The following is a 15,161-nucleotide window of genomic DNA, read 5'->3' as shown; positions in this document are numbered from 1 at the left end:
TCCTCTCATAGACAACTACACTGTCCTCTCATAGACAACTACACTGTCCTCTCATAGACAACTACACTGTCCTCTCATAGACAACTACACTGTCCTCTCATAGACAACTACACTGTCCTCTCATAGACAACTACACTGTCTCATAGACAACTACACTGTCCTCTCATAGACAACTACACTGTCCTCTCATAGACAACTACACTGTCCTCTCATAGACAACTACACTGTCCTCTCATAGACAACTATAGAGGGAGGTCATGAGTTCGATCCCCGGCCGAGTCATACCAAAGACTATACAAATGGTACCTGATGCCTCCCTGCTTGGCACTCAGCATTAAGGGCAGGATTGGGGGGTAAGACCCTGCGACATACCAGCGTTGTACTTGTTGTACTTGTACATCAAGCCGCCTCACGCTACGGAAACAGGAGACTGCCCCCTATGGGTCCTTGGGAACCATCGGTTCTCAAGGCTATTTACTTTACTCAGCCCTCTCTGCTGCCTGTGAGCACAGTGCATCACTTTAACAGAGCATCATTCACCCGCCGTACTGCTGCAGGCCCGGGTCGCTGGCCTGATCTGAACCCAGCAGCAGCTCCATCAGACTAACAACCTCCATCAACCTGTTGCCGGCTTATGATGGCTCTAGGCCACGTTTGACGACGGCTGAAGGCTAAAGCTCTCTATTTCCTAAAGCGTTCGATATATCTCTATCTCTCTGACAAACTACTAGGAGTCGTTCAACGTCGGCCCGAAGGCTAATAGCTCTCTCTATTTCCGAAAACGCGTCAGTAAACCTCCATCATCCTAACCAACTCTGACCCTTCTGATGTCGTTCCTCCCAGGTGAAGAGTGATTACATGTTGGAAATAGCAGATCAAGTCGACCAAGACATTGCACTTAAATTGGGCTGCCTTGAAATCAGGTGAGTGGGTTGGTGGTGACGTGTCCTCGGGTGGTGAATCCGTGTGCATGTCAAATTCCATATCATCCAGTTTCTACTTATAGGAACGAGACGCTCATCTTGAATACTCACCTTTTTTTCCCCCTCTTCCCTCTCTCGTTTCTGTGTTCCAGGAGATTTTTTAGGGAAATGCGAGGGAACGCCCTGGATAAGAAATCCAATTATGAACTATTAGAGTAAGTCATTTCTTTTTTTTTCTTCTCACATAATACTTTATGTCTGTATTACCTCATACACCTCGAAAACACTGAAGCAAGAATAACTCCACTTGGGTGGAGCAGACCTTTCCTGAGCCCGTTGACCAGGGCTCTCCGGTCTCTCACGGCTAAGACTCATGTAGGTCAGCGTAAATGGACTGCCTTGTGAACTACTCTTTGAAACCCGTCCGTCTCTATTTATAGCGGAAGAATAATTGATCCTCAGTCAACTCCAGCGGTGTCATTAGGTCCCCAGCGGCGGTGTGAACAGGACTCCTGCTGTTTTATAGCCGATTTATACTCTGGGAGGAGGGCCTGATAAAGGCTGTCAGTTTACCAGGCCTCCCGCTGGGAGCCATCCATGCAAACCCCGTTAAGGTCAATTCTACTGCAGCGCAGTCTCACCGTGTTACCTCAGACACGGCCCTGCTTATGTCACTCACAACACAAACGCAGTTGGAAGATTTACTCCATCGACCTCTCAGCGTTGTGTAGTCGTACGGGTCACTGGGTCCAGAGCACAGAGATCGAGGTGAATGGAAGTTAGTGTTTTGTTCTCTGAGTAATATATTGTGTCTTCTGCACAAGATTTGCATTTTTTTTTCTGACTTTGTTTGTTTAGGAGCCAGAACTAACCCACTCTCAGATGACAGTCAGCCAGCCTGGCTTTTCAAATGGTAATGCTTATATCCAGGCCAGATTGTGTACTTGGCACATGTAGAGTGGATGGTGGTTGGCTCCTAACCAAATGATGGGGCCATGGGGGTGGTGAGTAGGAGGGAGAGCTCAGGGCTGAATAACAATGGTTATGCAAACCCATGAAAATGTCCTCAGTCTTGCCTCTGCGGATCAGCTGACAGGTGCAATGCAGCCAACTGAAAACAGTGTGAAGATTACATTTTCTGTTAAACATTAAGCTTTGAAGTCGACGAGCAAGCTACTCTTTTAACATTTCAGCATTTTGAGATGGTGTGGTTTATCATGCCTTAAAAAACCCAGTACAAATTAAACAGACTGAAACCAAAATGCCTATCGACACAATGTAAAAATGTCTTGTACTCACGTGTTTCACATGCTGTTTATTGCTAGCGTGTCACGAGAGCGTATTCCGTGAGTGCACGTATTTATCCAAATGCTCTGTTCTCTGTTCTCTGCAGAAAAGATGTGGGTTTAAGAAGATTCTTCCCCAAGAGTTTGCTTGACTCGTTGAAGGTAAGAATAACGAATAACTCCTTTTGCTCCTTTTCTCTCCCTAAAGGCTCAAACATATGCCTCTGCAAACAGGGAGATGGTGTAGTTCAGATAGACTCAATGTCATTACCTACCTGGCTGCTTCCCCCAGCCTCACCCTGGAGGGTACGTGGCCCAGTTCTGCCCCGACCACGCAGCCTCCTCTCACAGCTCTGCTGGAGTAGTGTTAGGGTTCTCTCTTCATCCTCCCTAGGTTTTGAGATGGAGGCGTTTTTTCCCGCTAGCATTTTTCGCCCTGGGGTTGACTCCCACTGTAATGAATGAAAAAAAAAATATATATATATATATATATATTTGATCTTATTTGAAAGCACCTATAAAAGTCCATAAGGTGTAATGTTGGTTCCTCGTTCCGTTTGCGTGTTTTCGGTCATGCAAGATGCTCGAAGTAGCTTTGGGGACTTAACGTCCCCGTGGGTGAGCGTAGTTAACACACGGTCCGGACCCCCTGCTGGGCCTCTGAGCTGGGGTGATGAATTACACTTCCATGTCTGAGAGTTGTGTTCATCACAGGCTCCATGCCTGCAGACAATAGGAACAGTGTGCCCTCCCTCAACCTCCAGGGCCTTGGAACAGAGCAGACAGATGCACACCCAGCAACTTATCATGTCCCTGTTTGTTTGCTTTTGTGTGTGTGTGTGTGTGTGTGTGAGTGTGTGTGTGTGTGTGTGTGTGTGAGTGTCTGTGTGAGTGTGTGTGTGTGTGTGTGTGTGTGTGTATCTGTGTGTGTGTGTGTGTGTGTGTGTGTGTGTGTGTGTCTGTGTGAGTGTCTGTGTGAGTGTGAGTGTGAGTGTGTGTGTACTCGTTAAGTTACTGCGCCGTAGCTTTTCTGTGTTTGTTTGCTTTTGTGTGTGTGTGTGTGTGTGTGTGTGAGTGTGTGTGTGTGTGTGTGTGAGAGTGTGAGTGTGAGTGTGAGTGTGAGTGTGAGTGTGAGTGTGAGTGTGAGTGTGTACCTCAACAGACCCTGGTTAAGTCACTGTGCCGTAGCTCTCCCTCCAGGGCCGTCCATGCTTCACCGGGGTTCTCTTCTGTAACAAAGAGAAACCTGGCCGCACGCTTTGTTTTCATACACAAAGTCACTCTGTCTACTGAGAAGGAAAGTCTAGCAATCTAGTCATTTATTCATACCGCGCGCCTTGCCTCATCGCAAACAAATGTGCTGAATCAGAATGAGTTTCATCATTCAGTATGTCACTGGTGATGCGTGTTGGCAGCTTCTAGAACATGCAGCAGTTGTTCTTCAGACCATCCCGTCTCTCTGAAGGTTATTACTACATACTGAACACAGTATCCATAGTGTCTCTACATCACAAACTGATGTTACTGACTAGTAACAGGGCGCTGTCAACCAATCTGCCTGTGCAGCTAGCTGTGTATGCGTCAGGCTTCACCTTAGGAAATATGATGCATGATACTGAGATGCAACTGAAACCCCCCCAAAAAGTGAGTGTTCTTCTATGGACGCTTTCTACACTAACGAGGAGAGTGACAGAGATTCATTTGTCGTGTTGAGATATGCATAAGAGAACATTCATAAGATTCCACAGCCTTGTCGTGTGAGAAATTGCCCCGATTGTTGTTATCCAATTAGGCGGCTCCTAATTGATGCTCCAAGCTAACATTTGCATAATTATATGCCCTATTTTTGTCATTACGGCTCATGTAAATGTTGTCAGGGATCAAATTAAGTGTTGTTTAAGTTAAGTTGTTGTTTAACCGATTTGATTTGATTCATGAATTTTTCCTTCTACCTTTTCACAGTAGGATTTGTGATGTTTTGGCTTTTTTCTTCTTTTTCTTTTTTGCAATTCTTATAATTAGTGGGAGTCATTTGAAGAGACACTGACTAAGACTGCTAGAAGTTGTTCACAGGATGGGGCCTGAACATGAAGAGATATTATAATTACTCTCCTTATTATGTGGTGGCTCTTGGCTCGACGCTTCATGAATCACTTGCTATGTTGTGACTAATGACACTTTTCAACCATTGGAAAGATTGTTCTGTCGCGGGTGGAAGCCACTGATATTCATTAGCTTCACACTGAGAATTAATTGGAAGATTGAATTCAGTGTTCTTCTAAACACCCAAATAGTAAAAAAGAAAAAAGAAATTGAGATATTTTCAAATGTTCTTCTTTCTCTCTTTATTGATAATTTCTTTATATAAAACAACAAGTGTTTTTCATTTCTCTCTCTTCTCAAGGCTAAAACGCTACGGAAACTTATCCAGCAGACCTTCAAACAATTTGCCAACCTAAACGACGAGCAAAGCATCCACAAGTTCTTCGAGATCCTGTCGCCCATTTACAGATTTGACAAGGAGTGTTTTAAATGTGCCCTCGGGGTAGGTATTCAGCTGTCCTCAGGGAAGCTCTAGGTTTGGAATAGGGGGAGTTCAACAGCCTAGAGGAGATGATTCACAGTGACATCTGCTGGGCTTGACGACCACACTCTTGCCTTTTATCTATTTAGTACAGCATATAGTTTGCCTTTTTAACAGGGTTGTTTTAGCACATCTTTTGAAAATCTCTCAATGTTGAACACACTGATGCCTTTTCTGTTATCGTTTGCTTTCCACTAGATGAGCTTTGTTAATGTGCTTTAACTCAGCCTGCTCAGTAAACAATGCACATATGTACAATAACCATGTGCATTATGAATGATGTTATTTCTCTCTCCTTTAGTCTAGTTGGGTTATCTCTGTGGAGCTTGCCATTGGGCCAGAGGAGGGTATCAGCTACCTTACAGACAAAGGCTCAACTGTGAGTGCTGTAACTCTATTTGGCTTCATTTTTTAAAATTTCTACCTCATAATTGACGTTCCTAACAGGGTGCCCGCCCACAGCCCACAGCCGCCTAATTCATCTGTTCAACGTCTTTCGAGTTTCACCCGGAAGATGTTTAACCACGTTGTAATGCATCATTCTGTGGTTCCTGTTTTTTTGTTGTTGTGTGTCTTGTGTCTCAGCCTACCCACTTGGCCAACTTCACCCAAGTGCAGACCATCCAGTACTCCAGCACGGAGGACAAGGAGCGCAAGGGCATGCTGCACCTGGTGGTGGCCGGAGCTGCTGAGGTAAGACCTCCACCCTGTCACTGTCACACTCTGTGTGGAGAGGGGGGGGGGAAGCCATTTGTCTCTCACTTCTTCTTGGGGTGTGATTCCTGTCTTGCTGATGAAGCACGTGGGGGTGGGGGTGTGTGTGACTGTTTACTGCTCAGTTTTTAGTACTGCTCAGCTTTTTTTACATCCAGTGCTCTGCCTGTGTGCATGCATGAGAATGTGTGTGTGCATGTGTTGATACATGAGCGTGTGCGTGCGTGCGTGGGTGTGCGTGTGTGTGCGTGTGTGTGTGCGAGTGTGTTTGTTCTTGCCCTGCTCTCCTATGCCACCCTGTGTCCTGATTGGAGGGGGCAGCTGGAGAGATTCAGAGAGAGAGCTTAGCTCAGTTACACTGTTGATAATAACACCTCTTTGTCGCCTGTGTGTGTGTGTGTGTGTGTGTGTGTGTGTGTGTGTGTGTGTGTGTGCGCGTGTGTGCGCGTGTGTGTGTGCGTGTGCGTTCCACCGGCAGCCCCTCACAGTGACCACGCCGTCTCTCACCACGGCGGAGAACATGGCCGACCTGATCGACGGTTACTGTCGCCTGGTCAACGGAGCCTCCCAGTCCTTCATCGTCCGCCTCCAGAAGGGCACAGGTACCTGACCCCTGACTCTCTCTCTCTCTCTGTACTACACACTGTCATAATAATAATCCTCATCATAATAATTCATTGTATTTATATATCGCTTTTCCGGGTGCTCAAAGACGCTGACAATATGGGGAAAAACAGAAACAACAAGCAACAGATAACATGAGACGCATAGAACACAGAGTTAACGAACAGGCACAGGGAACGATTAACAACACAGCAATGTACTGTACTGTGTTGGACCCTTGATGATCTTGACTCGAGAGCAGCGATCTAACTCTCAAAACGTGACACTGCACTGTGGACAGGTCGCAGAGTCACACAGTTCTGTCAGTCGGTAACAGCAGTCGTTCATCCACAAACTTTGATCGGAACGCAAACACAAGTCACGACTTCGGGTTGCAATATGACAACCCTAGTCGTTTTATCTGTACAGTATAGTATAGTGGATAGTGTACTTTTTAATTTTTTATTTATGTAAACCAGCTCCTTTCCCTTCTTGTTAGCCACCCCTCCCAAATTTCGTTGTTTGGTACCTGTACTATAGCAATGACAATAAAGACCATTCATCATTCATTAATCCTGCTGGCCGATATTTATTTAGGCCTACGTTGCTACCTATGTTGTTTACGATGTTAACGCCATGAATAGAATAGTGTTGTTCTTGTCAGTGTCGCTGAATATGCCGATCATAGACAGATATGTTTTCGTAGATCAGTATTGACTGTTGGATATTGTTTTCCAGCGCGAGGAGCACAGTTTGTCCAAATTGCTTTTAAGAGAGAAGTCGTTAGAGCTCTTGACGATCTGCCATTCCCCCCCCCACACCCTGTTCAGTCATTTGGAAAGCAACACATTAAATTAGCCAGAAACATCCACATCCACAACCATGTAACTCAATGAATTCTCTCTGTTAAGAGTATGAATGAGTACTCTGGGATGTATAGTAGGTGGGGGTGGGGGGGTCACTGGGGGTGAGTGTGGCTGGTGTGATTGGTTCTTCTGGTCAGCTGGTCAGGACAGTTTCCACTGCTCTGATCAGGTTCTGAGCGGAGAGACACTCCACTTTTTCTTCCTTTTTTGTTTTTTACTCAATAAATATCATCTGGAAAATCTGCCACACGGCTCCTCCTCCTCTGTGCTGTTACAAAGAGACAACACTGTCAGATTTATAGCAGACCCCGACTGTGACTCATCCTACAGGATGCGCTCATCCAACACACTCATCCAACTCACTCGCCGTAGCGTAGAAAAGACCAGAGTTGTTGTTCTCCAGCCAACTGCTCTCTCCTGCCAGTGTGCACTAGAATACTGCACATCCTACTCTTGCACAGGATTTTTTTTGCACTATTAAAGCCACTGTAAAACCCATCACTTTATTGCTTTATCAATGTAGGGCTACCTTTTTATTTACTTACTGACATTACTTATTATTATTATTGTGTTTGTTATTGTGTTATTGTGGTTTTTTGGTAACTGAATGCTGCAGTGTGAATGTTGAGGAACCTAAAGCCAAAGAATGTCTGTACTTGTGTTCTTGTACAGTTAATAAAAGACTTCCTCCTGCTGCTGCCACTAACACCACTTGGTATTCTATCCAACAGAGGGAGAGAGAGCACTGCCCTCCATCCCAAAGTCCATCCCTAAGTAAGTCCTTTTCCTATCCCCTACTCCCGTACGTGTATATATGAATAACAGTGCACTTTGATGTCGCCTCACATCTTCCGCGTTTGAGGAGCGACCTGCTGAAACACGATCCCGTACAGTAAAGGCTACATTCTTGCATATCCTCACAGCACCACGGCCTTCCAGTAATGGTCAAATAAGGCAAAGTGTTTTGAAGTCAAGGGCTCTCGTTTTCTGGGGGGGGGGGGGGGTTTGTTGTATTTTTTTTTACATCTGGAAAGAGTTTCTGCCAAGCAGATCCGATTTCAGGTCCTGCTTAAGAAACCCTAACACAACCTCCCCTTCAGCTCCCTTTCGGCTGAATCGTGAGGAATTTCTCTGTGTGCCGTAATGGGAATGTGATCCTCTTGAAAGCTCCTGTCCCTGCCCCCCTCCTTGACCGTATCCTGTTGGAGCAGCCTATTTACCAGAGTCCCCCACAGCAGCGGCAGCACCCCCCTGCCAAACATGCTCCTCCAATGAATGGAACCGCCCCAGGGACTTTACTGTAGTATAGTACACCCCAGTGTCGGGACAGGGCAGAGTCTGTGGTCTGTTGCTGTTGAACAAGCCTGTTTAGCCGGACAATGTACAGCATTCATCTCTTCAAACCTTTATTCCACAGAGTCGCCAACCATGAGAAGCGTCTGGACGGGGTGCGGACAAAAGCTGTGTGTGTCTCAGGTAGGAACCGTCCCCTTTTTTTAACTCGGTGCGGTGTCTGATTTTTTCTTCTTTTTTTTACTGGGTTGTACTGGTGCCGCCGGTCTGCTTTGGACAGTTGACAGTTGCTCTCATTTCTCTTCCTTCGACATCACCTACAAGACAAGTTGTCCCCACTCACCTACTGTACCGTGCCTTCTCTCGATTAGGTTCTGAGCTCTAATACTAACAGAAGACTTAACCGACTAAATGATTCCTAAAGATGTGGCCTAACGCGGTATGCTGTTAATAATGGATGAGGTGACTGTGGAGACTCTGGTGCCCTGGTGATGCCCAGTAGAATATTCTGGGCAGCTGATCTAGAAGCGCCTGTTCTGTTCTGTGAAAGCTGTGTTAGGTGGTGCAGCGTTTGACATTTTAGTTTGATATTTGCACACCCGACCCCGCTCTAGTGAGAATAAACGCTTGTGTGACGAGAATGAGGAAAAATATGAACGTGATCACCTCTTCTGCAGGACGCTGATAACGTTGATTGACACTCGGCTGTTGACACATGCAGCCTGTCAGAGAGCGCCCCGCGGCGCCTCTGTGCTGAGCTGTAGCCGTCTTCCTGTCCGCTGTTCCTCTCCGGTGAAGCTGCTTGGTGACGCGGTCCCATGACTGCTGCCCCGCCGCTGAAGGAGCTATTCTAGTCCGACAGTCACGGATGTGAAGCAAAGCATGTGAATGTTGCAGAAATACCAGAAAAGCGGTGTCCTTTTTTTAGAACGACGATTATGAGTCAGATACTATTTGTGAGATACTATTGATGCTATTTGTGAGATCTCTGCTAAATGATCTTTAGTTCTAATGAAAAATAAAACGAGTTAATGATATGGGTTGTTTGTTTGCTCAGACCCTAGATCAGCGGTGGTAATCGGCGTGTGTAAGCCTGCTCATTGATCCGAGTCTGGTATCTGACGGCCCCATAAAGCATCTCTGGGAGGCGCCCATTAGCAGCAGCCCAACAGCATAAATTAGACCCACGGTTCACTTGCAATACATCCTCACCCCAGAGGACTTTATCACTTCGACACTTTCTGTGTGTGTGTTTGTGTGTTTGTATGTTTGTGTGTGTGTGCGTTCGAGTACAAGTACATACATCCCTTTCGGTGTGTGTGGTTGTGTGTGTGTTTGTGTGTGTGTGGGTGTGTGTGGTGTGTGTGTGTGTGTGTGTGTGTGTGTGTGTGTGTGCATGTGCTGTATGCATGCATGTGTGTGTGGGTGTGGGTGTGCATGTGCTGTATGCATGCATGTGGGTGTGGGTGTGGGTGTGGGTGTGTGTGTGTGTGTGTGTGTGTGCATGTGCTGTATGCATGCATGCATGTGGGTGTGCATGTGCTGTATGCATGCATGTGGGTGTGCATGTGCTGTATGCATGCATGTGTGTGTGGGTGTGCATGTGCTGTATGCATGCATGTGGGTGTGGGTGTGCATGTGCTTTATGCATGTGTGTGTGTGGGGGGGGTGTGCATGTGCTGTGTGTGTGTGTGTGTGTGCATGTGCTGTATGCGTGGGTGTGCATGTGCGCGCGCTTGTGCATCCCTTTTAGTAGGGAGTGTGTGGGAGTGTGTGTCTCTCTCAGTCTAAATGTCATCCAGCTCAGCCCACGCCGCTCCCTGGCCCACACCTCTCAGCTGCATGTTAACCAGCTGGCTGGGCCAGTGTCAAATAGAGAGCTGATTGAGAGGGTGGAGATGAGGCGGATGAGGCCAGGGACAGACAACCCTGTGTGCATATGCCCCCAATGTCACAGTCGAGGGGCGGGCGGGGGGGGGGGCACACTCATAAAGAGAGGCTTGTGTGGCGGACTGGAGATCCTCTCGTTTTACTATGGAGGAAGTTAGTCTGTTTTAGCATGTTACTATGGAGGAAGTTAGTCTGTTTTAGCACGTTACTATGGAGGAACTTAGTCTGTTTTAGCACGTTACTAAGGAGGAAGTTAGTCCGTTTTTTTGTGTCAGAGCTTACACCCGCACTTCTTCAACACGCATTGTCGTCTTCACTGCAGTTTCATTCACTATTCATGATGTCGACATTCATATTTCATATTTCATATTTCACTGCTGTATTGTTGCTATGATGTGAGTGCACGCTTGGTTAAGCCGTGTGTCTTTGCAGGAGATTGTTTAGATGAAAGTTGGCGCTGTATATCCAGCAGTTCTGTTCCTCCTCTCTGAGTCCCCATGGACTCTGTGTGACCCTGAGAGAAAGACGTCTTATTGGAGAGGATAGAAAGAAAAGCAGCAGAAGATATTCAGCTCAGCACTAAAAGGCGCTGCGACTTCCATTCCATTATTGCTCAACAAACTGAGATGATCACCCTCTGTAGTTGCATTTCAAGTCCTTTATCCCAAACCGCTCACTTCTCTCTTTTCATTTGCAGTGTTGTTATTCTCCTGTGTATTATATTCATCTCTCATGTCAGGGCCTCTCCCTTTCCTCTCATAGGGAGACTCAGTGAGTGGGAGTCCTCCTTTGTGTGACGAGTTAGAGTTAGTGTTTGTGTTTGTGTGTGTGTGTGTGTGTGTGTGTGTGTGTGTGTGTGTGTGTGTGTGTGTCTGTGTCTGTGTCTGTGTCTGAAACAGGGTTGGGCCGATGTTACTTTAGCCCAGGGTTAGCTGGCCCTCTACAGCTCTACTACTACCTCTACTCTACCTCTACTGCTCTACAGCAGGGTTAGTACAGACTTATCAGGGTGAGCCCCAGAAATGACCCAAAACACGGTGCCAGAATAGTGTGAATCGAGGTAAGCGTGGCGCGAAAAAAAGTCCCTTTTGAGAGCTACGATCACACGTTGAAGTGTTCTCTGGCAACGACAGGAAACAAAACAGGACGTGGCCTCTATAATTCAGGGCTAGATAGTCATTTTGTTATTCAGCCAGTTATCAATGTTGAGGCAAGTGTGTTTTCCATTCCATTCCTACAGTAGTTACAGTGGTAAACAGTGGTAAACAGTGGTGGAGAAATAAAGGAAAACTGAAATAATAAGTAAAATAATAATAGGCAACGCCAACAATAAGAATAAATCATTTTTGATTTGAGCTCTTGGAGAAGGGAGTACAATAATGACCAGACTTGTGAAATCGAAATAACCACCTTAACTACTGCGACGCACTCCTGGCCGGGCTCCCCGCCTCCGCCATCGTCCCTCTGCATCTCATCCACAATTCTTCCGCCCGTCTGGTGTTCAACCTCCCCCCAAATCCTCCCATGTCACTCCTCTCCTTCGCACCCTTCACTGGCTCCCGATAGCAGCTTGCATCAGATTCAAGACCCTGGTGCTGGCCTATCGGGCGTGCGAAGGGAACAGTCCCTCCCTGTTTGCAAGCCATGGTCAGCTCCCAAAACCCTGCTCCCAAAACCCTGCTCCATCGCTTCGATTTTCCACCTCGACCGGCTGCTTGGCACCGCCGCCTCTACGTGGATGCAGCAGTCACGCTACCCGGTCACGCTCTTCACTGTCCTGGCGCCCCCGCTGGTGGAACAAGCTTCCCAGGCTACACCTGAACTTTCCCTCCTGAGACATCTACATCCCCTCTACCCCCCTGTTCAGTTAATATAAAAATTAAAAATAAAACGTATTTCTTCCTTTTTCTAGCATCACGACTGCCAATGGCCCCAGGCCCGAGAATAGATTACTTTTTCCTACTATGACTGGTGGATAGATGATTTACTTCCTTAGTCAAATATATTAGTTGTAAGTCGCTTTGGATAAAGGCGTCTGCTAAATATCGTAAATGTACTGATACCGGGGTACTTCCATATACCACAGTGTTTTACCAGGAAGGTAAAAAGGTATCAAAATCTAGATATCGGCCAACCCTAGTGTGAGTGTAGTGTGAACAGTGTTTTAAATGGAGGTTCAGTCGTCATTGGTATTGAGGCGAACACGTGGACTGCTTTATAACCCCAGTTGCAGTGAGGTGTCTCCTTTGACATAAGCATGGGACTCAGCCTCTCGTTGTGAAGAGCACCATCGTGGATTAACTTGAACGACTGTGTGTGTGTGTGTGTGAAGAGGCTGTTCAGACCAGCGCTGTTTCCACAGTGAACAGGCCATGGGAACACGAGGCAGTCTAATTTACTCTATTACTCAAAACTCAATGATTGAAAAGGAAGACTTCCTCTTGCTTGTGTGAAGCAAAACTCAATTAGGAGAAATGTCCTGTTTCACCATCTGCATCTGGGATGTAAAGCCTTTTGAAAGCTGTGGTGCTGTGCTCTCTCCTTCTTTTTCCCTTTCCTGTCTCAGCCCCGTCAGGATTTAAAATCAGGCCACTATCAGGTGCTTAACTGCACTTACCGTTCTGTAGTTAGTTAGATGAAAGGCGCTTCATCTCGGTCGAGCAGCTGTTGGAGTGTAGCTACAGTGAATGCTCTAACCTCCATGTGTCTCTCCTCTCTCTCTCTCTCTCTGCCTTTTTAATCTTTGCATGCTTCGTGGATCTGCAGGGGATCATAGTGGGGACGGTAAAGTTCAACTCTTCCGATTTTTCTTTTTCCTAACCTTTCTAACTCTTAATGTATCTGTCTGTATGTGTTGTTGTGTGGTTAAACATAGGCCTGCGCTGTGGGGCTCTACATGGTGTTGCATCTAGTAAACAGGTCATACATTTTATGATTTTTTTATTCTGTCAGTCTCTGTTCCGTAATTTGTGTTTGTGATCTGAAATAACCTGACTGGATATTGATGTATTATTATCCAGTTGGGTATGTTTTGAGTGGTAAGATTTTTGTATCTTTCCCTGTTCAGAAGGAAATGATGAGTTGTTATCACGGCGTTCCACAGCTTTTTCACACCTAGTTTTCACCTCATCTGACTGTTATCAGTTTTTCCTTTTCCCTCTCACTCCGCTAGTAGACGCGCTTAGCGACGCCCACATTCCTCTACTACGGGGGTTATCTCGATGGCAACGTAGATCTTTTTCCTTAAAAGCCGTCAGGATGGACACAATGACTCTGGTAGTTGCCGATGACTCAATCTGTTTTTCCTGAAGACATTTCTCTGGGGAAAAAAAAAAAAAAAAAAAAAACTCATCCCTCACTCCCACCTCCCTCCCCCCCCCCCCCCCTGCACTCAAATACCACAGCTGTGTTGATTTGCTCCTATTGGACTAACTGCTAGACCTGCAAAACACATGGGGGGAGTCCACAGAGCTGCATGTGCACTAGAAGGGATATCACACAGCTGAGGTGTCTGTGTGGCTGGGGGGTGTTGAGTAAGTTACACCTTCAACTAGGTCTGTTATTGCTCTGTCTGGTGGAAAGGTACTCGTCTTACTTGTTGTGTCATTTGTGAATGTTTTCCTTCAAACAGCAGTTTTTTTTTTGCTTTCCGGTATCCCATCCTCTCTCCATACCGTCTCACTCTGTCACTTTCTTCTCCCCCCCCCCCCCAGAGACGGACGACTACGCGGAGATCATAGATGAGGAGGACACATACACCATGCCCTCCAGTGAGTAGCATCTGTCAGTGAATAAGCTGGGGGGGGGGGGTCATATGTGAGGGAGGGAGTGGGATTGGAAGGCACACAGGCAGCTGTGTTGGGCTTTCGAGCGGCTCCCAGCAGTGAACTGCTGACCGCACTCCACTGGAAGACCAGATGTTCTCTCCAGGACCGAGTGGGCTTTGATCGTGCCTTGTGTGCACAGCCTCACAACCCACTTTGGAGAAGTGTGACCCACTTTTTTATGATTGGTTGTTGTTGCTGTCGGTGGTGGTGCTTTTTCTTTTCTTTTCTTTTTTTGCCTGTGCCTTCGAGTCTCTGAGAGGGTTTCGTCAGGAGCAGCTCCAACTCCAGGGGTTAAATGGCTGTTACACTCACAGCAGCAGGACTTTCTGAGGCAGTTTATATCGTCAGGACTCCTAGAGACGGATGGGATGTGTGTAACGATCGATACCGTTGTTATTGATGTATGTAGTTGTACGTTATGCCGTCAGTTAGCGTACGGTAGCGTTTTACTTGAGAAAAGACGCTTCTCAGACAGCTTTATTCACCCAGTCACATGCTGTCAAATGGAGATGGGGAATAACAGCAGAAGCACATGAGGCGTCATTGTTGTATTTGTGGAGTTCTATAAGTAGAGTGGGCTGGCATGACCGTGACCACGACTGTGACCGCGACCGTGACTGTGTGTGTGTGCTGCTTAGCTTCTTCTTCCCCTGAGCGTTGTCTCACATATATGTCCCATGACATGTCTGTCCTTTGTCCAACTCCAAACAAACAGCCACGGGTTTACACTCTTCTCATAACAGTCGGGGAGAAGTATTTAGCGTAGCCTCGGGGTTCGCACAACAAACGCAGGTGTTTACATCACGTGGCGCGGCGGAGAAACGGCCAGCGCGCTCCAAGAGGATAAATCTTCCTGCGCTTCGTTTGCACGGAGTGTCTCCTACACGCAACAAATGTCACTCCTCCGTGCCAGCGGAGCACTTTGAGTTAGTCATGTGTTTTATACGTACGTCATCTTCAGAAAATGAAGGGAGGAGGAAAAAGCTCTCTCGCTACCAAACCAGGGGCCGGTAAAACCAGTAAATGAGTAAAACAAAACAAAACTAGTTTTAAACTAGTACCTACTGTATGTACAGAATACATTTCCACACGACAAAAATCTAATTTGACAAATACTGTAACAGGAAGTAAATGAAACATGTGTATGTGTCCGTCCAATGTTGATGCTGATTTGT

General features: G+C 46.6%; 1 protein-coding gene across 2 annotated transcripts in view; it reads left to right on the top strand.

Annotated features, from left to right (window-relative positions):
* The window catches only part of ptk2ab (protein tyrosine kinase 2ab), a gene marked incomplete at its 5' end in the record, with an annotated part of 50,287 nt that overhangs the window by 10,673 nt on the left and 24,453 nt on the right, over positions 1–15,161 (top strand). For both annotated transcript variants that reach the window (XM_080540704.1, XM_080540703.1), the window contains 10 exons: positions 844–923; positions 1,076–1,138; positions 2,317–2,371; positions 4,614–4,754; positions 5,095–5,172; positions 5,379–5,486; positions 5,986–6,109; positions 7,708–7,750; positions 8,394–8,452; positions 13,873–13,929. In XM_080540704.1, the coding sequence (XP_080396830.1) occupies positions 844–923; positions 1,076–1,138; positions 2,317–2,371; positions 4,614–4,754; positions 5,095–5,172; positions 5,379–5,486; positions 5,986–6,109; positions 7,708–7,750; positions 8,394–8,452; positions 13,873–13,929 (808 nt within the window). The remainder of the gene's footprint in view (positions 1–843; positions 924–1,075; positions 1,139–2,316; positions 2,372–4,613; positions 4,755–5,094; positions 5,173–5,378; positions 5,487–5,985; positions 6,110–7,707; positions 7,751–8,393; positions 8,453–13,872; positions 13,930–15,161) is intronic.

The sequence above is a fragment of the Nansenia antarctica genome (genome assembly GCF_963989245.1).
Source record: "Nansenia antarctica genome assembly, chromosome: 10".
In the NCBI taxonomy this organism is placed as follows: domain Eukaryota; kingdom Metazoa; phylum Chordata; class Actinopteri; order Argentiniformes; family Microstomatidae; genus Nansenia; species Nansenia antarctica.
This window is presented reverse-complemented; position numbering and strand designations above follow the sequence as displayed.